At 38.2% G+C, this 25,658-nt stretch overlaps 1 protein-coding gene across 1 annotated transcript in view; it reads right to left on the bottom strand.

Moving 5' to 3' along the window:
- The window catches only part of MYO3A (myosin IIIA), a 282,509-nt gene that overhangs the window by 120,067 nt on the left and 136,784 nt on the right, over positions 1-25,658 (bottom strand). Inside the window, exons 15-17 of the mRNA XM_030798007.1 lie at positions 8,520-8,722; positions 263-361; positions 60-174 (exon numbers count right to left, since the gene is read on the bottom strand). Coding sequence (XP_030653867.1) covers positions 60-174; positions 263-361; positions 8,520-8,722 — 417 coding nt within the window. The remainder of the gene's footprint in view (positions 1-59; positions 175-262; positions 362-8,519; positions 8,723-25,658) is intronic.

Consider the following 25,658-nt stretch of genomic DNA (forward strand, 5'->3'; position numbering starts at 1 on the left):
AACATTAGTGATGATAAAAAGATACTTTCTAAAGAGGTTCAAGTGTCTTTCACACTTACCTCCATTGTAAAACCTATGACTTTGAAACATTGCTCAATTAATTCATACTGGGATTTATAAAAACTATTATTCATGATGTCTTGTACTGTTCTGAGGTGGTCATTTTGTAGGTACCTGAAAAAAATATAAAAAGAAGGATAAAAGTCTAAAATTAAGGGAAAAGTGAAAGTATTATTGATGAAAGCTCAACCTGGTAGATTACCTGGGAGGCTTATTTTCAGGCAGTTTGTAATGGGCTAGTTTCTTCTTTTCAGCCAAACCAGCATAAATGTAGTAAAAAATATGAAAATTTTTTTCTCCACTGGAAAAAAAGATATTTTCAGTAAGGTAGTTAGTAAGAATATTTATTGTTTAAGTTACTTGACAATATAATTATTTGAACAATGACTGTGAGTGCTGATATGGGCTTTTCTGAATACTGCATTTTGGCTTTCTGTGGTCGTTATTGTTATTATTTTCAACAACCACTGTCATTAAATTCCAGAAATTATCTAAATCATTTCATAGGAATCATTCAGTATACATTTGTGAGTGACTTCCAGGCACTGTTCCAGGCGCTGGGGATATAGCAGGAGCAAAACTGTCAAAAATCCCTAACTTCTTGGAGTTTACATGCCAGTGGAGCAGACAGAAAAAGAATAATGCATACAGCCATGCCAAAGGTTATAAGTGCTACATTATCTCATTAACCCACCATAAGCCCCTGAGGTGGTCATGTGTTTCCTATTTTATGTAGAAGGAAACTGAGGATTAGAGTTGCCAATCTCCCCCAAAGCCACAGAGTTGATGATTAATACGGATTTGAATCAGGTCTATTTGACTCCAAAGCCCATGCCTTTAACCACCTTTTAATATTGTCTTTCTGAGGCTTAGTTTTCTTACTTGTATGAGGAATCTCTTTCTTATAAGTCTCAAATCCTATGACTCTGTGGTTCTAAGTAGTATAAATAGCATTTTCCAGATGCTGCAATAATGCCATTAAGGGAATATGAATTACAACAAGGTAAGTTTCCACTTCAGGATGTTCCACAGCATAATTTCTTGGACCTTGGGGTCCCTTCTCCTCCTTCTCCATGTCTTCCTTCTGCTCTAGTGGGCTCCAGGGAAAGATCACACTTTCAGGCTCTCTGCTGAAACAGCAGAGGATGAACCTCCTGCTCTATAGTTTCCCCATCTCCACTGCCCTGCTTTACTTCCACTCTTGATGAGCCTAGTGGTCAGCTGGGACACCCTGGGGTTTGCATCTCTCTGCGCCATTCCCCTTCTCATCCTCCCACTAGATCCTCCTCCTGTTTTAGGATGGTCCTCAATCTTCACTTGACTGTTCACTCCATTATCACCAGGCTCACAGGCTGAGATTGGGTCAGGGTAGGATCCTTCTTTACAGTGGTTAAATTAATTATAATGTCTCAACCAGAAGGCCTTGCTGTCTTCACTTCTTTCTATTGTTACTTCTCTTTCCGTTGTTATAAAACTCTCATCCCACCACAAAGCTTTGGATGTCACCATAGGGGTTGGGGAAGGAGACACTAAATTGTTGTGGGTACTCCCCTTCCTGCCACTCTTGGCAGTGGCCTGAACTGTGCTCTGGGTCCTCGACTCATCACACCCAAGATGGAAACTTCAGGAGCAGCTTGCATCCCCTCTTGCCCTGCTGCTTTCCTTCACCCACTCCACAGCCTTTATCAGCAAACTTAGGGGGCCAATGAAATATTTTCAGAAAAGGAATTATTATTATTAAGCTTATTTTTAGTAGAACAGAGGAGCCTTTGAATTCTTTTCCATATGAAGTACATGGAACAGAAAAAAGCCCACTTCATGATATGCATCATTATACACAAATTCTTTCACTTAAAATGTAAGAAAGGACTTAAAAACATTCCACGGTCTTCTCCCCCTGTATATTATGCAGTATAATCTCGGTATAGATGGAAATTTACTGTTGCTCTCTTTAGAAATTATTCATATTTGCCAGGCGCGGTGGCTCACACCTGTAATCTAAGCACATTGGGAGGTCGAGGTGGGCGGATCACGAGGTCAGGAGATCGAGACCATCCTGGCTAACACGATGAAACCCTGTCTCTACTAAAAATACAAAAAATTAGCCAGGCGTGGCAGCGTGCGCCTGTAGCCCCAGGTGCTGGGAAGGCTGAGGCAGGAGAATGGTGTGAACCCAGGAGGTGGAGGTTGCAGTGAGCTGAGATCACGCCACTGCACTCCAGCCTGGGCAACAGAGCAAGACTCCATCTCAAAAAATAAAAAAAGAGAAACTATTCATTCTTTCAGTATGTAGAAGTTTTCCTCAGAATCAACAGTAACTCAAATATATCCATATGTATTTACTCTTCCAATAATGCAGTAAAATTTGGAGGTTTAGAACAACTGTGGCTTTATTTTATAATCTCTAGTTTTGATCCAAGGTTCTGCCAAAAGCCATTACAAGAATAATTTTTTACAGAAGCTCAATAAGGACTCCAACACATCAGTCATGTAGGTTTAAAATAACATTAAAGGTTTGATACTTGTGACACACTAATAACTATTGAAGGTACTCTGGTCTTTCTTCAAAGTCAACAAATTGAAATACTTAATATGAAAGGGTAGAGCTTGATAAGGTGAATAATGCAGATCTCTGTTCTTCCTTGTTAGTATTTCAAAAGGAAGGAAGACATTTTCTAAAGAGAAAAGTAACAATGCTATTGGTTAGTATGCATTCTGCACTGAAACTCTCCCCTGAGTGAAGGGAGAGTTGGGGGGTCTTATATAACTAGAGAAGGATAGTTCCATTCCAAAAGAAAGGGGCTATGGGAAAAGAAACAGATTTGAGATGTGTATTCAGTTGAATTTGAGATGGTAGCAGGATATGTCGATAGTTGGAAATTTTTAAAAAATGTAAATGTTTTTCAGTTTTAAGAGAGGGGGAGAGGTATGTCTTTGGGTGTCAAGCATGTAGAGCTCTCTGTTGAGGCCATAATGTCAGAAGAATTTGTGAAGTGAATGAGTGTATAGAAAAAAGAGAAAAGCTGCAGGGACAAATCTTTGGTAAATATACAGTGTGAGACTGGATGGATAAATCTAAAACAGAAGAAAAATTCAGGGAGGTAGGAGAGGAATCAGGAGAATCTAGTCATGGGCAAAGAAAAGTGAAAGTTTCAAGAAAAGGGGTGGTCCAGAGGCTGGGTGCTGAAGTGAGGACTGGCACACCCTTCCTTCAGAACCCATCCAATTCTGTTACTTGTTGCAGTCACGAGTGATAATGCAAGAAACACCAACATTGTGTACGAGTGAAGTTAGAACAAAACTGAAAGTTTCCTTTAGTTCTTGTCTTTTCTCACCAGAGAATAATAAAAACTTCTCTATGACTGGCACGGCATTTAATTCAGTTTGCTTTCTTCTAATGAAGCACACTGATTGTGCACTTTACTAATTGTACATTGTATCAGTTAAGTGCTAACAATGTGATTGTTAACATTAACTAATACAGTGCAATTGTGATTAACACTGTACTACATTGTTCACAATGTACATTAATTGTACATTGTATCAGTTAAGTGTTAACAATCACAATCACATTTGTATCAGTTAAGTGTTAACATCTGTGATTGTTAACAATGTGCATTAATTTACATTGTATCAGTTAAGTGTTAAAACTTAGACACACAATATTAATGGATTTCTCTTCATCAGTTTACATTTATGTAACGAGGCTTCAAACTCCAACTCGGTCATTGCTAGCTTTTTGACATTAAGCAACTTATTAAAATTTGACTTATAATTTGAATAATTTGAATTGAGTTGATTATAATAAAAATCAACTTATAATTTGAAAAGACCTGGACATACTATTGGGAATATACTGACGTTCAGTGGACAAACAATCAGAAAGTTAAACAGGAAAGGAACACACCTCAAAAGCTTACCCGGGGTCGCTAACCATATCAAGCTGTGCTTAAGAACACAGAGCACTACAGTATCCCACACTTGCTAATGTTTCCAGGAGTTCCCAGGTCAGGACTGCCTGGGGACAGACACAGGGTCTTGCAAGTTACCAAATATCATTTCTCTGATTGTGACCTCATTCCTACTTCTGGATCTTCTAACACTTCTTCAGAGTGAGTTCCACTCAGCTGTTTGCAGGAAGGCCCTCAGGGCTGTCTCATATGTGTGTTCACCTGCTTTGCACCCTGGGGATTACCTGTGCAGCCAAGGCCTCTGACAGCCTCAAACAGTGGCAAAGTACTCACAAGGGTATAGCCTAATTCATCTGTGAAACCTTTGAATCTTCCACGAAGTGGCCAACAATCAGACTTAGAAAGCTAATAATGAAGCTTTGCATTCTTTTTTTTTTTTTTTTTTTTTTTTTAGACGGAGTCTCGCTGTGTCACCCAGGCTGGAGTGCAGTGGTGCAATCTCGGCTCATTGCAAGCTCTGCCTCCCAGGTTCACACCATTCTCCTGCCTCAGCCTCCCAAGTAGCTGGGACTACAGGTGCCCGCCACCACACCCAGCTAATTTTTTGTATTTTTAGTAGAGATGGGGTTTCACTGTGTTAGCCAGGATGGTCTCGATCTCCTGACCTCGTGATCCGCCTGCCTCGGCCTCCCAAAGTGTTGGGATTACAGGCGTGAGCCACCACGCCTGGCCGAAGCTTGGCATTCTTAAGTCACTACAGGGTATTCATAAAGGAACACTTTTAGTTTTTCCTTTTTAATCACAGCTCCCTCCTTGTAAACTCTCTCCTCCTGGATATGTAGTCTCCTCAGTCCCCTCCTCTTGCCATCTACCTGCTCAATCTTAGCAGACGAACTCATTTCCTACTTTCATGAGAGACTAGAAACCAATGAGGGATCAGCATGTTTTATATCACACTGTGAGCTGTGTTACCACAGGAATCCTGCCTTACTTGGCTTTATGTCTCCTGTGCCTAGCACACAGTAGGCACTCAATAAATATGTGTCAAATAGATAGATGGCTGGATAGACGGATGGATGGATGGATGAATGGTGGGCTTTGGAGTCAGACAGAAGGACGAGGCTTCAAACTCCAACTCGGTCATTGCTAGCTTTTTGACATTAAGCAACTTATTAAAATTCTCTTAGTTTCTCACTTTTAAAAGAGAAAATGACACCCTGTCACATGACTGCAAGAATTAAAAGAGATAATGGCTGTAAGGTGCTTAGCGCAGTGCCTGACATAGAGTAATCACTCCATAAATACATTTCCCTTTCTCCACAATGGAGAGCACCGTGTCTGCCACTTATTTATGTCTCCTGTAGAGTCCTGTTAAGTGCTGGGGACATGAGAGAAATGCAATCGATGCTTGCTGAACTAAACTGTAGTAACAGGAGGAAACTGCAGTGGAAATAGCTATAATTTGTATTTATGAGAATTATCTAGCATTGCCTTCAATAGGTTCATTTTATTCTTAAAATTAAGTAGCCTTTTTTAAAATTTTCTCCTTGAAAACTATCTATGTTTAGAAACGGATTTAAGTCACAAGTTATAAGATAGTACCATCATCATTAGAAAGGTAATCTAAAAATAAATGTGGTCAGAGATTGAGCTGGGATGACATTGTCAGAGGTAAAAAGTGAAGAAAAAAACAAAATGTCTTAAAAGAAAGGGTGAGTTCATTAAAAAAAGATACTCGTCTGCTCTGATTCTTCCCTGCTCCTGAGATCATTCTACACTCTTCTTTGTTTTGCTCTGGGACCCCAAAGGCCAATCCCTACAGCCTGCAATCCCTGGGCTCCCTTGCTCTCTGGCTTCCATATGGGTTCAGCCAATAGGAAGCACAGGCAGGAAACAGGCGGAGGAAGGAGAGAGAGGCTGGGATGTTATCCCCTTGCCCTCTCCCTGACCGGCTGCATCCCATTAGGGCCATAGCTCCAGACAGGCAGCCCCTGATCCATAGCTGCAGCTGGCACCAGGCGCTAGTGCTGCCCCTCCCTCCGCCTGCAGACAGGAAGGCAGCCACGGCTCCTCACCCCTGTTAGTCCATGGGCTTCTCACCATTCATTCCTGGCTCTTCAATGCCCATGTGACCTCTGTAAACAGTTTTCTCAGTTAAAACCCTTGAGTTTGTTCTTTCTGTTCAGTACCCTGATTGATAACAGTGCAATTAAATTTATAATTTGTAAATGTACCTATTAAGAATTCTTCCATCAATCACATGTCTGCTATTTTCATATTCATAGGTCACTCAAAGCTCCTCTGGAACTTAAAAATACAGTTAAATTAGGTGAAATAAAAAACAGATATAAAAATGGAAAAAGTGTTATAAATTAAAGACAGCTGTGCTCAAATTATAACTGAGTTATATTTCCACTTGATTGTGAATTTGGAATTTGGAATGCTTTTCCCCAATAAGCAAAGTTGTAAAATTAGAATAGTTCCTTAGGGGGAAAAAACTACTTAATTCATGGCATGCCTTAAATATAATCCTGACTATGCTATTTCTTAGAATGCATCCTACAATATTTCAGTAAGCATTAATGATATTATTTATATGGTTACAAGCCCAGGGCCTCATTGTGTAACTCCAGAGGGTTCTGTTCATGTGCCCTTCTATATGAACTGAGTTCCTGCACTCAACTCCATAGAATACACCGTGAATTATATCCCTTGACATTGTGCAACATGGTGGTGCCCTCTAACAATTAGTTACTCTTAAGTAGTTCTTCTTGAAGGGCCTGAAGGAGAGGTTTACACAATTATGAGAGCAGAACAAATGGTTTTGAGAACTAGCTAAGTTTCCACATCTGCTAAGATCCCGAGGTCCTTCTAGTTATGGGTGGCAACGGCACTGACACACATGTCCACTGAGTTTTGGGCACTGGACACACATCAATAAATAGTATCTGCCATTTATTGAACATCTTCAATATCCTAGGTACTGTGCTATATGTTATTTCTGATAAACTATTAACACTACTATTACTACTAATGGCTTAAACTTATGGGGTTCTTAATATATGCCATTCATTGTGCTATATACTATATGTACCTTGTCTTGATAGGTAGGTACTCATGCTATTTCATTTTAAAGATGAAAAACAGAGGTGCAGAGAGGTTAAGTAAACTGTTTCAAATCATACATACAATGAATTACAGAGCCAAGATCCTGTGAGAATCTTTAAGGTTTAAATATCTTACCCAAGGTGGATTAAAATGGTGTGGTATCACAGTTGAAAGCCATATGTGTTTAATAAATCATTCCTTCCTTTTTTTTTTTTTTTTTTTTTTGAGATGGAGTCTCACTCTGTCACCCCAGCTGGAGTGCAGTGGCGTGATCTTGGTTCACTGCCAGCTCTGCCTCCCAGGTTCATGCCATTCTCCTGCCTCAGCCTCCCAAGTAGATGGGGCTACAAGCACCCACCACCACGCCCAGCTAATTTTTTTTTGTATTTTTAGTAGAGACGGGGTTTCACCAAGTTAGCCAGGATGGTCTCGATCTCCTGACCTCATGATACACCCACCTTGGCCTCCCAAAGTGCTGGGATTACAGGTGTGAGCCACCGCACCCGGCCTCCTTCCATATTTTTAATTGAAGACCAAAGGGTAATTTTCCATATTGAGGCTAGTGCTCAGGAGCTGGACTCCAGGCAACTTCTATTCATGACTTACTCATGAATTGAACGACACCAAGCTTGAAGGCACTTACATTAAATAATAATGTACTAATATAAAACAAGAGCTTATTATGTTACTGTGAATTAACATGACATATTACTACAATAATGTAGAGTATGTTTAGCATAAAACCAACATAAGAAAAATGAAAGATTCTAACTTGCCATGATTTTAAACAAAATAATGTAACTACCAGGGTACAAATCCAATGTGTAATCATAGTTTCCTCATTAGAATAACAAAGATGTTTTGTGAGACAGGAGAGAAACTTTGTCATTAAGCTACAAACCCGCAAAAGGAATTCATTCAACTTAATATCAAAGCATTATGAAGAGTACTGATGGCTTAAATCAGCCAGCAATAAAAGGTCAATATGATAAAGCTCCTTCTTGAATCTTTTATTTGGTCCCTTGTATATAAACATAGGAAGAACAGAATTAATACAAAGGTCTATTTATATATGCTAGCATTTAAAACAGAAAAGGACTCGGTTATTTCTAATTAAATTTCACATTAATTTTGTATAGATAAATATATTATCTGCTATGTCAGAATGGTCTCTAATTTACGCTGTTAGTACCTCTATGATGGGCTTAGGTTTTCTATCTGGCAGCATAAATTTTAGGTTATATATTAATTCCTGTATTGGATGTAACATATATTTGAGAATAAGACAGTGCTGATGGATCTCTTCATTCTCAATAGTAAGTGCTTTGCATATAGTAAGTGATAAATAAAATTTCATTGAATGAGAAAGACATTTTACTATTAAAGTATTATGTTTGCTTCTGCTTCCTCCAAAATAGGAGAGATTTGAAATAAACTTACATAGCTTGGTGGATAACTCGGGATTTTTCCAGAAGATATTCAGAAATCTGTGCTCCCACTACCGCTCCAGAAGAGGTGAATTTCATTTCTAAGTATTTTCCAAATCTGCTAGAATTGTCATTTATAACAGTGCAGGCATTGCCAAAGGCTTCCACCAAATTGTTCACTTGTAAAATCTTCTCTTGCAAGGTTCTGTTATTAGCCTAAATAGAAAATATTAAGATATTTTTAAAAACATAAAAAATTAATTTGGTATATAATGAAATGTCTCTTCTTTGGTAAGCAATTTATGTAGACATAAACATACAAAAGCATGTTCCTGATATATTGGCAGATGTTACATCCTGTTCTATTCTCCCCTTCCCATATCTGGATTCACTCACTTGTTTTCTTAAAAAGGGACAAGGAGATATTCTATACTTTTCTATTCAAGCGCAGTTCTGTTCAGTGCCTGATTTACAAACATAATTTATAAGCAGCCTACGCACATTGAAGTACACCTGTCATTCTGTTATTCCTCCTCTACCTGCCTGCGCCCCCATCCAAATAGTCCCCAAAGCCAGAACCACTTTACTTGCTTCCACAGAAGCTGCTAAGCCTGAAACTAAGAGAGAAAAGATAACTCATTAATTCAGAAGCAGAGAGAAGGGAATAATTGTGAAAACTGAGAACAGCTCGGAAGTATGAATGGGAGGAGTGGAAACCAGGTCAAGGTTAGCAGGCTTACATGGCTCTACCTCTATTCCTTCCCCATCTCTTATGCTCATCTCCTCAAAGAAGTATGTTCCATTTTTCTTCTTTGACACTTCAGTTGAAATTCTACTGAGTAGAAATTTATTTGGGTTAATAGCCAATCACTTTCACAAAGGCATTCCAAACTCTGCCCCCAGAGGTTTAGGGAGGTATTAGTTATTCACAACTTGGCAGAAGTTAGCTTAAGGAGATTATTTTCAGTGTAATACCTACCTTAATACTTTACCGAGATCAACTATGTTAGAGTTACTGCAAAGTTTCTATGCTGAGGGAGAGCGGTGGTAGCTATTTCTGGAACACAGGCTACATTAGAATTTGAGTGGGTTGGAGGGGGCATTCACAATGAAGTTTTGAGGCTGTGTAAGAACTTTGGGTATCTTATAAAAGAGGCGATAAGGGGTGAGAGAAGAGCGTAGTAATTTGGGGGATGAACTTGGCTCTTTAAAATGCTTTGGGCTGGCCTTGCATCCATGAAAAAGGTGAGATAACATCTTCATTGGCATATATTGAATAGCAGTGACCTGCTAAGTAAGATTTGGAAGACTGCATATTTCAAAGGTAAGTTATATCCACCAAACACCTCGTTTTTGCATCTGGTAAATCCTTATCAAGGACATAAGTGAAAACAAGATAAGATGTGATAAGGGTAGGAATCTGAAAAAATATATATACCTATCCCCAATTAACATTAATCTAAAACAAGACAAAGAGATTAGATTAAGACGTTTGCTGACATCTACAGAACCACATTCACACACAATTAATTTATCATTGATGAGAACCTCTATCAGCCCGCAGATCAGGACAGAATAGCAAAGACCCGTGAGTAAATTCATTTAGGTGTTCAGCTCCTCTACGCCAGGATAATATGCTATGCCTCACTGCCCCTGCACCTCACATTGAATAGTATCTCACTGTTGTTAAAACCTTTTAGAATGATACTTCTAGAAGTAAGGAGAGGGTGCCTCATGGGCAAGGGGGAAGAAAAGGCTGAGATGAGACACCTGGGGTAGCGCCACCTATTTTTTACGTCTCTCCTGGCTCTTCCACTCCCGAGAGGGTCACAAGTCAATTAGTTTTTAACAGGAACATGGAATTCTTCCTACTCATCATTTTGAAAATGAATTAAGAAGGACATCAAGATGGTTGGCCAGAAGCTCCTAGTGCTCTCCCTCTGATATGGTTTTGATCTGTGTCCCCACCCAAATCTCATGTCAAATTGTAATCCCCACATGTCAGGGGAGGGGGCCTGGTGAGAGGTGATTAGATCATGGGGCCAGACTTCCCCCTCACTGTTCCTGTGATAATGACTGAGTTCTCATGAGATCTGATGGTTTAAAAGTGGCGTTTCCCCCTTTGCCGCCTCTTTCTCTCTCTCCTGCTTTGCTGTGCTTGCTTGCCCTTCACCTTCTGCCCATGACTGTAAGTTTTTTTGAGGCCTTCCCAGCCATGTGGAACTGTGAGTCAATTACACCTCTTTCTTTATAAATTACCCAGTCTCAGGTAGTTCTTTATAGCAGTGTGAGAATGGGCTAACACAGCTTCAAGCCCCCCCACCTGCAAATGAGTAAACAAGTACATTTAAACCAAAATAACTAAAGGAGCACACTGGAGAACAGCAAAAAAGCAGCCAGCAGAAATCCTGTAGAGCACAGAAACCCAGAATGGCCATGTAGAGAAGGAAAAGAAACACCTTACCTTTACCACTTCATGCCCCAAGTAGGGATCAGCTCACAACCAGGAAGGAAGGACAGCTCCCTGCAAGGAAAAGGTAAACAAGATACCCCAGCAACCTCTGTCACTACTGTGGACACTTGCAGTCATTGCGACTGGAGACCCCTGCAGTCTGCACAGGCTCTGAGCCTGGCTGAAGGAGCTCCCTTGCACCAGAGCTGAGGCAGCACCCTGCCCTCGGAGGGCCTCAGGCCTCCTGAACACTGAAGTAGTTGCTGCCACCACACATCACAGGTGAGGTGTCACCTTGCACCCTGGGCCTCCAAGCCTCTGGCACACCTAAGCAGGAGCACCTCCTAGCACCACAGATGATCAAGTATGTGGAAATTAAACAAGGTACTCCTGAACAAACAATTGGTCAAAGAAGAAAGTAAAAGGGAAAGTAAAAAATATCTTGAGGCAAACAAGGAAAACACAACATACCAAGCCTATGGAATGTAGCAAAAGCAACTCTAAGAGAGAAGTTTTTAGCAATAAACTCCTACATTATAAAATAAGAAAGCTCCAAAATAAATAGTCTAACATTATGCCTCAAGGAACTAAAAAATAAAGAAAAAGCTAAAGCAAAAATTAGCAGAAGAAAGGAAAAAAATCAAAATCTGGGCAAAAATAAATCAAATAGAGAAAGGAAAACTATAAAAAGAATCAATAAAACTACAAGTTTTGTTTTTGAAAAAAAATAAGATTGACAAACCCTTAGCTAGTCTAAGAAAGTAAGAGATGACTAAGATAAGTAAAATAAAAAATGAAAGTAAAGAAATTACAACAGACATATCAGAAATAAAAAGGATCACAGGGACTATTATGAACAATTATCTACAAACAATTTGGGTAGCCTGGAAGTAGATAAATTCTTAGAAAAATACAATCTACCAAAATTGAGTTAGGAAGAATTAGAAAGCCTGAACAGACCAAAAACAAATAAAGAAATTGAAGAAGTAATCAAAACCTCCCAACAAAGAAAAGCCTAAGATAAGGTGGCTTCACAGCTGAATTCCACCAAACATTTGAAGAAAATCAATACCAATACTTCTTAAACTCTTCTAAAAAGTAGAGCTAGGCCAGGCACAGTGTGGCTAATGTCTGTAATTCCAGCATTTTGAGAGGCCAAGGTGGGAGGACAGCTTGAAGCCAGGAGTTTGAGACCAGCCTGGGCAACAAAGTGAGACCTCATCTGTACAACGAATTATAAAATTAGTCAGGTGCAGTGGCACATGCCTGTAGTCCCAGCTACTTGGAAGGCTGAAGCAGGAGGGTCACTTGAGCCCAGGAGTTCAGACACTGCAGTGAGCTGTGATTATGCCACTGTACTCCAGCCTGGGTGATAGAGTGAGACTCTGTCTCTAAGAAAAACAAATAAATAAATAATAAAAAAATAGAGCTAGAGGGAATACTTTCAACTACATTTTATGAGGCCAGCATTACGTTACTACCTAACCCAGATAAAGGCATCACAAGAAAAGAAAACCACAGGGCAATTTCTCTGATGAACACTGATGCAAAAATCCTCAATAAAATACTAGCAAACCAAATCCAATAACACATTAAAAAGATTATACATTATGTCCAAGCAAAATCTATCCCTGGCATGCAAGTCTAGCTTAACATACGCAAATCAAACAATATGATTCAACATATTAACAGAATCAAAGATAAAAACCACATAATCATCTCAACTGATGCAGAAAAAGTATCTCACAAAGTCCAACACCACTTCTTTTTTTAATTTTAAAAGTGGAAGCTGTATTCAATTTTTCCTATGAGATTACAAAAAGAAAAGCATTTACTAAGGTATAACTCATAAGAGGCTTTTCTATAGCTATTTATCTTTCTATTGATAGAATGTTCCAGATTCTTACGAACTGTCTAGAAATTGCTGGTCTTGCTGTGATTTCCATTAAGTAGCAGTATTCTGCAGGAAGAAAAAGGACATTTTGGAAGGAATGAAGTATTTTTTGTCATAACCATTTTCATTCCCAAAGAATACAGGAGCTACCTACAATTATACAAATTTTTCTTAGGCAATAGAAAAGCAGTGTTAAGCAAAGTGGTAATAGGTTTCTTTACCTTGAGAAGACATATTTTTTAACATTTTTCAACCACAGAATAATCTACATCATATATATGAGTTATAGAAGACCATTTAACATACCACAACAGCTTTTCTTGACGTGGACTCTCAACAGTTTAGGTATAGAAAGAAAGTTCCTCAACATAATACAGGCAATTTATGAAAAATCCATAGCTAACATTATAATCAATGAGGAGAAACTAAAAGCTTTTCCAATAGTATCTATTACAATGCAAAAAATGCCCACTCTCAACACTTCTATTCAACATAGCACTGGAAGTACTAATAAGAGCAATCAGACAAGATAAAGAAATAAAAGGCACCCAAATCAGAAACGAATAAGTAAAATTATCTCTACCATAGAGCCAGTTACCTGCAGTCAACTGTGGTCTAAAACTATTAAATGAAAAATTCCAGAAATAAATAATTTCTAAGTTTTAAATTTCATGCCATTCTGAGTAGTGTGATTAAATCTGTGCCACCCCACTCTGCCCCACTTGGAAAGTGAATCCTTCCTTTGCCCAATGTATCCACGATGTATATGCTACCCACCTGTTAGCCAACTTAGTAGCCCTCTCAGTTATCAGATCAGCTGTCACAGTATCACAGTTCTTGCAGCCAAATAATCTTTATTTTACTTAATGGCCCCAAAGCACAAGAGTAGTGATGCTGACAATTCGAATATGTCAAAGAGAAACCATATTTGCCTGCTTGAAGTGAAAAGATGAAAGTTCTTGACTTCATAAGGGAAGAAAAAAATTGTATGCTGAGGTCTACTATCTGTTAAATTGTGAAGAAGGAAAAAGAAACTTGTGCTAGTTTTACTGTCACATATCATATTTCAAAAGTCATAGTCACAGTGCATGATCAGTACTTAGTTAAGATTAAAAGGCACTAAATTTGTGGGTGGGAGACATGAACAGAAAATGTTTTCTGATTGGTGTCAGTGGTTGCACCAGAAAGCACTGAGCCTATACAAAGAAGTCAGCAAGGGATCCCCTGAAACAAGTGAAACTAAGGTATTTTGAGAGAGAAAGAGAGAGAGAGAAAGAGACCATATTCATACAATCTTTATTACAGTATAGTGTTATATTTTATTTTTAGTTATTGTTAATCTCTTATTGTGCCTAATTTATAATTTAAACTTTATCATAGGGATGTTTAGGAAAAAATAGTACATATAGGGTTTGATATTATCTGCAGTTTCTGGCAACCACAAGTGTATCTTGGATCATATCCCCTGTGGGGATAAGTGGAGACTACTGCATTTGCAGATAACATGATCCTACCTGTAAAAAGCCCCAAATATCCCACAAAATAACTGTTAGAAGTAATAACTCAATAAAATCTTAGGATACAAAATTAACATAAAGAAGTAAATAACATTTTTATAAACAAATAACAACCTAACTGAAAAAGAAATCAAGAAAGCAATCCCATTAACAAAAGCGTAAAAACAAAACATTAGGAATAAATTTAACCAAAGAGGTGAAAGATCCATACACTGAAAACTATAAAACAGTGATGAAAGAAGTTGAGGAAGGCACAAATAAATGAAAATATATCTCAGGGATCGGAAGAATTAATGTTGTTAAAATATCCATACTACCCAAATATACAGAATCAATGCAATCCTTATCAAAATCCCAAGGCATTCTTCACAGAAGTAGAAAAAAAACAATCCTAGGAAGGGTCAATCATCATGGCAGATGGGAGGCAGGACTAGATTGCAGCTCCAGAAAGAGCAGCGTGCAGAGGCTTGCACTGTGAATTTTAGCTCCAGATCAACTGCAAGAACAAACCAGCAATCTCAAGAGGACCCATAGACCCTCTAAAGAAAGCGGATTGCTCCTGCAGGACCCGGGAGATCTGCCAAATACTGTGAGTATCCCAACTGCAGAAGTGGGAAAGGAAGACTCCTCTCCCGAACACACATCTTCACTGGAGAAGCTGAGAAGCCGAAGTTCTGTTTGTGGGAGAAGTTTCTGACTTTACATGGAACGGAATCCATGTGGAGAGCCAAGCACAATATAGGGGTAGAGGAAGCAGCAGAAAAGGCCTGGAAGCTTCCTGGGTCCCCTAGCAGGCCACTCCTGCCTGGCATCACAGGGATCCAATGGGAGGGTGGTCAGAGGAGCAGGGGGTAAAACTGCACAGGGAGAAGGAAATCTTTAGCTGAACTTTGTAACAATTTGAATGGGGCGAAAAGCCTGGCCAGAACTCGGGGGAGGGTGCAAATCTGGTGTGCAGACCCCACAAGCAGGAGAAGAGCCAAGCACTTTTCTTTTGCAGCTGGGAGGAGGATAGCCTGGGGTAGGTTTTCAAGCCCGTTTCACCGTTTCACCCTCTACCTGGAAATGGACTCGGAGCTGTTGCGGGGGCATGGTGGGAGTGAGATCTGCCCTTCAGTTTGCGTGGGAGCTGGGTGAGGCCTTTGACTGCCAGCTTTCCCCCATTTCCCTGACAACCTGCATGGCTCAGCAGAAGCAGCAATAATCCTCCTAGGTACACAACTCCAGTGACCTGGGAATCTCACCCCCATCCCACACAGCAGCCACAGCAAGACCCGCCCAAGGAGAGTCTGAACTCAGACATACCTGGCCCTGCCCCCGCCTGACGGTCCTTCCCTACCCACCGTGGTAGCGGAAACAAAAGGGCATATAATCTTGGGAATTCTAGGGTCCCACCCACCACAGGTTCCACTCCATACTACCACAGCTGATACTTTCTGAAAGTGCCACCTCCTGGCAGGAGGCCAACCAGCACAAAAACAGAGCATTAAACCACCAAACTAAGAAACTTCATGGAGTCCACCGCACTCCTCCCACTACCTCCACCAGAACACGTGTTGGTATTCATGGCTGAGAGACCCATAGATGGTTTACATCACAGGACTCTGTGTGGACAACCCCCAGTAGCAGCCCAGAGCTGGGCAGACTCGCTGGGTGGCTTGACCCAGAAGAGAGACAACAATCACTGCAGTTCAGCTCACAGGAAGCCACATCCATAGGAAAAGAGGGAGAGTACTACATCAAGGGAAACACCCTGTGGGACAAAAGAATCTGAGTAACAGCCTTCAGCCCTAGACTTTCCCTCTGACAGAGCCTACCAAATAAAAAGGAACCAGAAAACCAACCCTGGTAATATGACAAAACAAGGCTCTTCAACACCCGCCCCCGCCCCCCAAAAAAAATCACACTAGTTCACCAGCAATGGATCTGAACAACAAAAAAAAAACCCAGATTTACCTGAGAGACAATTCAAGAGGTTAGTTATTAAGCTAATCAGGGAGGGAACAGAGAAAGGTGAAGCTCAATACAAGGAAATCTGAAAAATGATACGAGAAGTGAAGGGAGAAATATTCAAGAAATATTCAATAGCTTAAAGAAAAAGCATTAAAAAATTCAGGAAACTTTGGATACACTTTTAGAGATGTGAAATGCTGTGGAAAGTCTCAGCAAAATAATTGAACAAGTAGAAGAAAGAAATTCAGAGCTTGAAGACAAGGTCTTCAAATTAACCTAATCCAACAAAGACAAAGAAAAAAGAATAAGAAAATATGAACAAAGCCTCTAAGAAATGTGGGATTATGTTAAACAACCAAATCTAAGAATAATCTCTGTTCCTGAGGAAGAAGAGAATTCTAAAGGCTTGGAAAACATATTTGTGGGGATAATCAAGGAAAATTTCCCTGTCCTTGCTAGAGACCTAGACATCCAAATATAAGAAGCACAAAGAATACCCAGGAAATTCATCACAATAAGGTCTTCATCTAGGCACACTCTCATCTCATCAGGTTATCCAAAGTTAAGATGAAGAAAAGAATCTTAAGAGCTGTGAGACAGAAGCACCAGGTAACCTAAAAAGGAAAATGTACAGATTAACAGCAGATTTCTCAGCAGAAACCTTATAAGCTAGAAGGAATTGGGGTCCTATCTTCAGCCTCCTCAAACAAAACAATTATCAGCCAAGAATTTTGTATCCAGCAAAACTAAGCATCATATATGAAGGAAAGATACAGTCTTTTTCAGATGAACAAATGCTGAGAGAATTCACCATTACCAAGCCACCACTATAAGAACTGCTAAAAGGAGCTCTAAATCTTGAAATGAATCCTGGAAGCACATCAAAACAGAACATCTTTAAAGCATAAATCACACAGGACCTATGAAACAAAAATACAAATTAAAAGCAGAAACAAAAAACAAAATCTAAAGTACATGGGCAACAAACAGCATGATGAATGCAACCGTATCTCACATCTCAATACTAACATTGAATGTAAATGTCCTAAAGGCTCCACTTAAAAGATATGGAACTGCAGAATGGATAAGAACTCAACAACCAACTATCTGCTGCATTCAGGGGACTCATCTAACACATAAAGACTCACACAAAGTAAAGGGCTAGAAAAAGGCATTTCATGCAAATGGACACCAAAAGCGAGCAGGGGTAGCTATTATTATATCAGACAAAACAAACTTTAAAAGAGACAAAGAGGGACATTACATAATGGTAAAAGGCCTTGTCCAAGAGGAAAATATCACAATCCTAAACAATATGCACCTAACACTGGAGATCCCAGATTTATAAAGCAATTAGTAATAGACCTAAGAAATGAGATAGACAGCAACACAATTATAGTGGGAGACTTCAATACTCCACTGACAGCACTAGACAGGTCATCAAGGCAGAAAGTCAACAAAGAAACAATGGATTTAAACTATACCTTGGAACAAATGGACTTAACAGATATATACAGAACATTTCATCCAACAACTGCAGAATATACATTCTATTCAACAGTGCATGGAACTTTCTCCAAGATAGACCATATGATAGGCTATAAAATGAGCTTCAATAAATTTAAGAAAATTGAAGTTATATTATACCAAGCACTCTCTCAGACCAGAAGGAATAAAACTGGAAATCAACTCCAAAAGAAACCTTCAAAACCATGCAAATACGTGGAAATCAAATAACCTGCTCCTGAATGAGCACTGAGTCAAAAAGAAAATCAAGATGGAAATTAAAAAATTCTTCGAACTGAACGACAATAATGACACAACCTATCAAAAACTCTAGGATACAGCAAAGGCAGTGCTAAAAGGAAAGTTCATAGCCCTAAATGCCTACATCAAAAAACTGAAAGAACACAAACTGACATTCTAAAGTCACACTTCAAGGAACTAGAGAAACAAGAACAAACCAAACCCAAACCTAGCAGAAGAAAGGAAATAAACAAGATCAGGGCAGAACTAAATGAAATTGAAACAAACAAACAAAAAACCCCACAAAAGATAAATGAAACAAAAACCTGGTCCTTTGAAAAGATAAATAAAATTGATAGACCATTAGCAAGATTAACCAAGAAAAGAAGAGAAAAAATTCAAATAACCTCATTAAGAAATGAAACAGGAGATATTACAACTGACACCACTGAAACACAAAAGATCACTCAAGGCTACTATGAACACCTTTACACACATAAACTAGAAAACCTAGAAGAGATGAATAAATTCCTGGAAAAATACAACCCTCGTAGCTTAAATCAGGAAGAATTAAATACTCTGAACAGACCAATAACAAGCAGCAAGATTGAAATTGTAATTTTTAAATTACCAAAAAAACAGTCCAGGACCAGATGGATTCACAGCAGAATTCTACCAGACATTAAAGAAGAATTGGTACCAACCTTTTTGACACTATTCCACAAGACAGAGAAAGAAGGAACTGTCCCTAATTCATTCTATGAAGGCAGCATCACCCTAATACCAAAACCAGGAAAGGATATAACCAAAAAAGAAAACTACAGACCTATATCCTTGATGAACAAAGATGCTAAAATCCTTAACAAAATACTAGCTAACTGAATCCAACAACATATCAAAAAGATAATCCACCATGATCAAATGGGTTTCATACTAGGGATGCAGGGATGGTTTCACATACACAAGTCAATAAATGTGATACACCACATAAACAGAATTAAAAACAAAAATCACATGATCATCTCAATAGATGCAGGAAAAGCATTTGACAAAACCCAGCATCTTTATGATTAAAACTCTCAGAAAAATTAGCATACAAGGGACATATCTTAATGTAATAAAAGCCATCTATGACAAACCCACAGCCAACATAATACTGAATGGGGAAAAGTTGAAAGCATTCCCTCTGAGAACGGGAACAAGACAAGGATCCCCATTCTCACCACTTGTCTTCAACATAGCACTGGAAGTCCTAGCCAGAGCAATCAGAGAAAAGAAAGAAATAAAGGGCATCCAAATCAGTATAGAGGAAGTCAAACTGTCACTATTTGCTGATGATATGATCATTTACCTTGAAAACCCTAAGGACTCCTCCAGAAAACTCCTAAAACTGATAAAAGAATTCAGCAAAGTTTCCAGATATGAAATTAATGCACACAAATCAGTAGTTCTTCTATACACCAACAGCAACCAAGTGGAGAATCATAAAAAACTCAACCCCTTTTACAATAGCTGCAAAAAAAAAAAACAAAAAAACTTAGGAATATACCTAACCAAGGAGCTAAAAGACCTCTACAAGGAAAACTACAAAACACTGCTGAAATAAATCATAGATGACACGAATGGAAACACATCCCATGCTCCTGGATGGGTAGAATCAGTATTGTGAAAATGACAATACTCCAAAAGCAATCTACAAATTCAGTGCAATCCCCATCAAAATGCCACCATCATTCTTCACAGAATTAGAAAAAAACAATTCTAAAATCCATATGGAACCAAATCAGAGCCCACATAGCCAAAGCAAGACTAAGCAAAAAGAACAAATCTCGAGGCATCACACTACTTGATTTCAAACTATAGTATAAGGCCATAGTCACCAAAACAGCATGGTACTGATATAAAAATAGGCACATAAACCAGTGGAACAAAATAGAGATCCTGGAAATAAATCCAATTACTTACAGCCAACTGATCATTCGACAAAGCAAATAAAAACATAAAATCTGGAAAAGACACCCGTTTCAACAAATGGTGCTGGGATAATTGGCTAGCCACAGGTAGGAGAATGAAACTGGATCCTCAACTCTCACCTTACACAAAAATCAACTCAAGATGGATTCAGGATTAATACCTGAAACTATAAAAATTCTAGAAGGTAACATTGGAAAAACCGTTTTAGACATTGGCATAGGCAAGGATTTCATGACCAAGAACCCAAAAGAAAATGCAACAAAAGCAAAGATAAATAACTTGGACCTAATTAAACTAAAGAACTTTTGCACGACAAAAGAAAAAGTCAGCAGATTAAAGAGACAACCCACAGAGTGGGAAAAAAATCTTAACAATCTATACATCTGACAAAGGACTAATAACCAAAATCTACAATGAACTCAAACAAATCAGTAAGAAAAAAACAAACAATCTCATCAAAAAGTGGGCTAAGGACATGAATAGACAATTCTCTAAAGAAGATATAAAAATGGCCAACAAACATATGAAAAAATGGTCAACATCACTAATGATCAGAAAAATGCAAATCAAAACCACAATGTGATACCACCTTACTCCTGCAAGAATGGCCATAATCAAAAAATCAAAAAATCAAAAAACAGCAGATGTTGGTGTGGATGTGATGAACAGAGAACACTTCTACACTGCTGGTGGGAATGTAAACTAGTATAGCCACTATGGAAAACAGTATGGAGATTTCTTAAAGAACTGAAAGTAGAACTCCCATTTGATCCAGAAATTCCACTACTGGGTATTCACCCAGAGGAAAATAAGTCATTTATATACATATATGTATGTGTATATATATGTATATGTACACACACACACACACACACATATATATATATCACAGTTTCTTTATCCACTCATTGATTTATGGGCATTTGGGTTGGTTCCATGATTTTGCAATTGTAAATTATGCTGGTATAAACAGGCGTGTGCAAGTATCTTTTATGAATAATGACTTATTTTCCACATATACTTAGAAATGATTGATATATTTCCATATATATATCAGACTATTATTCTAAGTGAAGTAACTCAGGAGTGGAAAAACAAACATCCTATGTTCTCACTGATATATGGGAGCTAAGCTATGAGGATGCAAAGGCATAAGAATGATACAGTGGACTTTGGGGACTTGTGTGGAAGAATTAGGGGTAGGGCAAGGGATGAAAGACTTCAAATATGGTGCAGTGTATACTGCTTTGGTGACGGGTGCACGAAAATCTCACAAATCACTACTAAAGAGCTTATAATGTAACCAAATACCACTTGCACCCCAATAACTATGGAAAAATTTTAAAAAAACACATAAATAAAAACTAAAAAAGAAAAAATCCAAAAATTTGTATGAAATAATAAAAAACCTCAACTAGCCAAAATAATTCTGAGGAAAAAAAATTTAGACACATCATTACTTCCTGATTTAAAACTATATGACAAAGTTATAGTAATAAAAGCAGTATGGTACTGGCATAAAAACAGACATATAGACTAGTTGAATAGAAAACAGAGCCCCCAAATAAACCCAAACATTTACAGTCAACTGATTTTTGACAGGGGCACTAAGAGGACATCATAAAGAAAGGATAGTTTTCCAATAAATGGTGCTGGGAAAACTGGATTTACACATGCAAAATAATGAAATTTGATCCTTATCTTATACCATACACAAAAAATCATCTCAAAATGGATAAAAAATCTAAATATCAGACTACAAACTATAGAATTCCTAGAAGAGACATAGAGGAAAAGCTTCTGGACATTGGCATTGGCAATGATTTTTTGGATATCACATCAAAAGCTCATGCAAAAAAAGCAAAGAATAAAATAAAACTATGTCAAAGTCAAAAGCTTCTGCATGGCAAAGGAAACAATCACCAAAATGAAATGGCAGCCTGCGGATTAGGAAAAAGTATTTGCAAACCATATATTATATGTTATATATAACATTATTGTATATATAATTATATATAATATATATTATATATATATAAAATAAAAAAATGAAGTATATAAAACTTCAACAATAAAAAGTGTGACACTGGTGCATGAACAGACACTAAGGCCAAAGGAGCAGAACAGAAAATCAGAAGTAGACCAAGCTGCATGAGGATATTTAGTATAGTATAAGTGTGGCATCTCAAATTTATGGAAAGAATGGGTTTTTAATAAGTGGTGTTGGGATAACTGAATAGCTATATGACAAAAAGATACAATTTGATTCATTCATGGCAGTATAAATCAGAATAAATTCCAAATGCATAAGGAAAAAAGTGAATTAAATTCAATTAAGCAGTTGTTTTGAACTATGCAGCCTCACTCTTTTATAGAGCGATTAGGTTTAACCTTGAACCTACTGGTGTTTTGTAACACAAGATTCCTATAATCACAGAATTGGCAAAAATTTTAACATGACTTATTATAACCATTAGATCATAAGAAAAATTTTTACAGGCATAAGTTGTAAACAATTTTTTTCTTTTTTGGCCATTAATGTTATTAAAATACAATTTTATCTTATTTTAAGATCTTTGCCTGGAAAATCAAAGTGTCTATCCTCAGCTTCCTTTTTTGAAAAAAATTAAGGTATAATTTACATACAGTAAGAGTCACTCTTTATACTGTATAGCTCTGAGAGTTTTTACATGTGCCATCATGTAACCCCCATTGCAGTCTACATATAGGATAATTCCTTCACCACCCCAAATTGTCTCGTGACTCTGCAGTCAACCCCTCTCTCCACCCCCATTTCCTGATAATCACTGACCTGTTTCTGTCTGTACTATTTTAAATTTGCAAGAATGGCATGTAAACTGAATCACACAGTATACAGTCTTTTGATTCTGGCTTCTTTGACTTGCATAATGCATTTGAGATTCATCCAAAAATAATTATTTATTCATTTATTTATTTATTTTTATTATTATTTGACACAGAGTCTTGCACTGTTGCCCAGGCTGGAGTGCAGTGGCATGATCTCAGCTCACTGAAAGCTCTGCCTCCCAGGTTCACACCATTCATGTCTCCCAGGTTCATGCCATTCTCCTGCCTCAGCCACCCAAGCCCCTGGGACTACTGGCGCCCGCCACCACGCCTGGCTAATTTTTTGTATTTTTAGTAGAGACAGAGTTTCACCATGTTAGCCAGGATGGTCTCGAACTCCTGACCTCTTGATCTGCCCGCCTTGGCCTCCCAAAGTGCTGGGATTACAGGCATGAGCCACCACGCCTGGCCTCATCCAAAAATAATTTAATGGAATTCATTATTGCTTGTATCAGTGTTTGTTCTTTTTCTTTTTTTGAGACAGGGTCTTGCTCTGTCACCCAGGCTGGAGTGCGGTGGTGCCATCATAGCTCACTGCAGCCTTGACCTCCTTAGCTCAAGCAATCCTTCCACTTCAGCTTCCCAAGTAGCTGGGACTATAGGCATGGGCCATCATGCCTGGCTAATTTTTAAATTTTTTCATAGAGGTCTTGCTATGTTGCCCAGGCTGGTCTTGAACTCCTGAACTCAATGTTTATTCCTTTTTATTGCTGAGTAATATTTCACTGTATGAATGTGCTATAGTTTGTTTATTCCACTTTCTGGAGTTTATAAATAAAGTCTCTATAAGTCTTTGTCTATAGGTTTCTATATAGGTTTTCATTTCATGTGGATAAGCACATAGCAGTAACACTGCTGGGTTGTATGGTAAGTGTAGCTTATAAGAAACATCCAGACTGTTTTCCAAAGTGGCTGTACCACTTTGCATTCTCACCAGGAATATATGAGCATTCCAGTTGCTCCATATGAAACTCAATAGTCCCACAGATTTTTTTTTTTTTTAATAAACATAGAAAATTGACCCTTCTGGTCTTGGAGCCTGAACTTCACAATTTGTTTTATCTGAGTTCCCTCCTGATGAACCACCTTCAGGCCTCTCAAAAAAAGTATCAAAGAACTGAAACTCACTAGGTCACCACATCCAGACAATAAGATGCAGACCCCTCATTCATCATTATTGCTTCCTTTTCTCTCCCTAGTTTCTGTGTTCTTACACCTTCTTACATGTCTTCCCTGTTATGTAAACCCCTAGTTTTAATTGGTCAAAGAGATAGATTTAAGACAGCTCCCATTTCCTGGGTGCAGCACCCGATTAAAGCCTACTTCTTTGGCAATACCCATCATCTCAGTCATTGGCTTTCTGCGCAGCAAGTAGCAGGACCTAGACCAAATCCCTGGTGTTTCGGTAACACATATTGCTATGGTTTGGCTCTATGTTCCCACCAAAATCTCATCTTGATTTGTAATCCCCACATGTCTAGGGAAGGAACTGTAATCCCCTCATGTCAAGGGAGGTGACAGGAGGTGACTGGATCATGGGGCAGTTTCCCCTATGCTGTTCTCATGATAGTGAGTGAATTCTCACAAGATCTGATGGTTTCATAAGTGTTGGGCAAGTTCCTCCTTCTCTTACTCTTCTCTCTCCTGCTGCCATGTGAAGAGGGTCCTTGTTTCCCCTTCACCTCCTGCCATGATTGTAAGTTTCCTGAGAACTCCCAGTCATGCAAAACTGTGATTCAATTAAACCTCTTTCGTTTATAAATTACCCAGTCTCGGAAAGTTCTTTATAGCAGTGTGAGATGGAGTAATATACATATCTTTGTCAGTACTTGGTATTGTTAGATTAAAAAACACTAGCCATTTTAATAGTTTTGTAATAGTGTTTTCTTGTGGTTTTAACTTGCATTCCCAAATGATACTGATGTTGAGCAAATTTTCATTTGTTTACGTACCATACATATCATCTTTGGTGAAGTGACTGTTCAAATATTATGTTTGTTTTTAAATTGTCATTTCATTTCTTATTGAGTTTTATGAGTTTTTTTCATATATTCTAGATTCAAGTCCTTTATTAGTTGGGTGTCTTGCAAATATTTTCTCTGAGTCTGTGGGTCGTGTTTTCATTTTTGTAACAGTGTCATCAGAGAAAAGACATTCTTAATTTTGACAAAATCAAATTTTTCCATTTATAAATTATGCATTTTGTGTTGAATCTAAGAACTCTTCACCTAACTCAACATCACAAAGAACTTTTCCTATGTTTTCTTGTAGAAATTTTATGGCTTTTGGTTTTATGTTTAGATCTATGATTCACTTTGAGTTAAAAATGTGTATAACGTGAGTATAGATTGATGTTCATTTTTTTTGTATGGGCCCATCCAATTATTTCAACACCATTTGTTGAAAAGACCACGTTTCTTAATTAACGAATTTTACATCTTTGTCAAAAATCAATAAACCATGTATGAGTAGCCTCTCTATTTTGTTCAGTCAATCTGTATGTCATCCTTTCTTTAACGACACACTGTCTTGACTATTGCAGCTTTACAGCAAGTCTGGAAATAAGGTTGTATGAATCCTACAACTTTGTTCTTTCTCAAGATGTTTGGTTATTCTAGTTCCTTTGCCCTTCAATATATATTTTTGAGTCACCTTGTCAATTCCCACCAAAAAAAATCCTGTTTGGATTTTTACTGTAATTGCATTATATCTATAGATCAGTTTGAGGAAGACTGACATCTTAATAAT

The sequence above is a fragment of the Nomascus leucogenys genome, chromosome 18 (genome assembly GCF_006542625.1).
Source record: "Nomascus leucogenys isolate Asia chromosome 18, Asia_NLE_v1, whole genome shotgun sequence".
NCBI lineage: Eukaryota > Metazoa > Chordata > Mammalia > Primates > Hylobatidae > Nomascus > Nomascus leucogenys.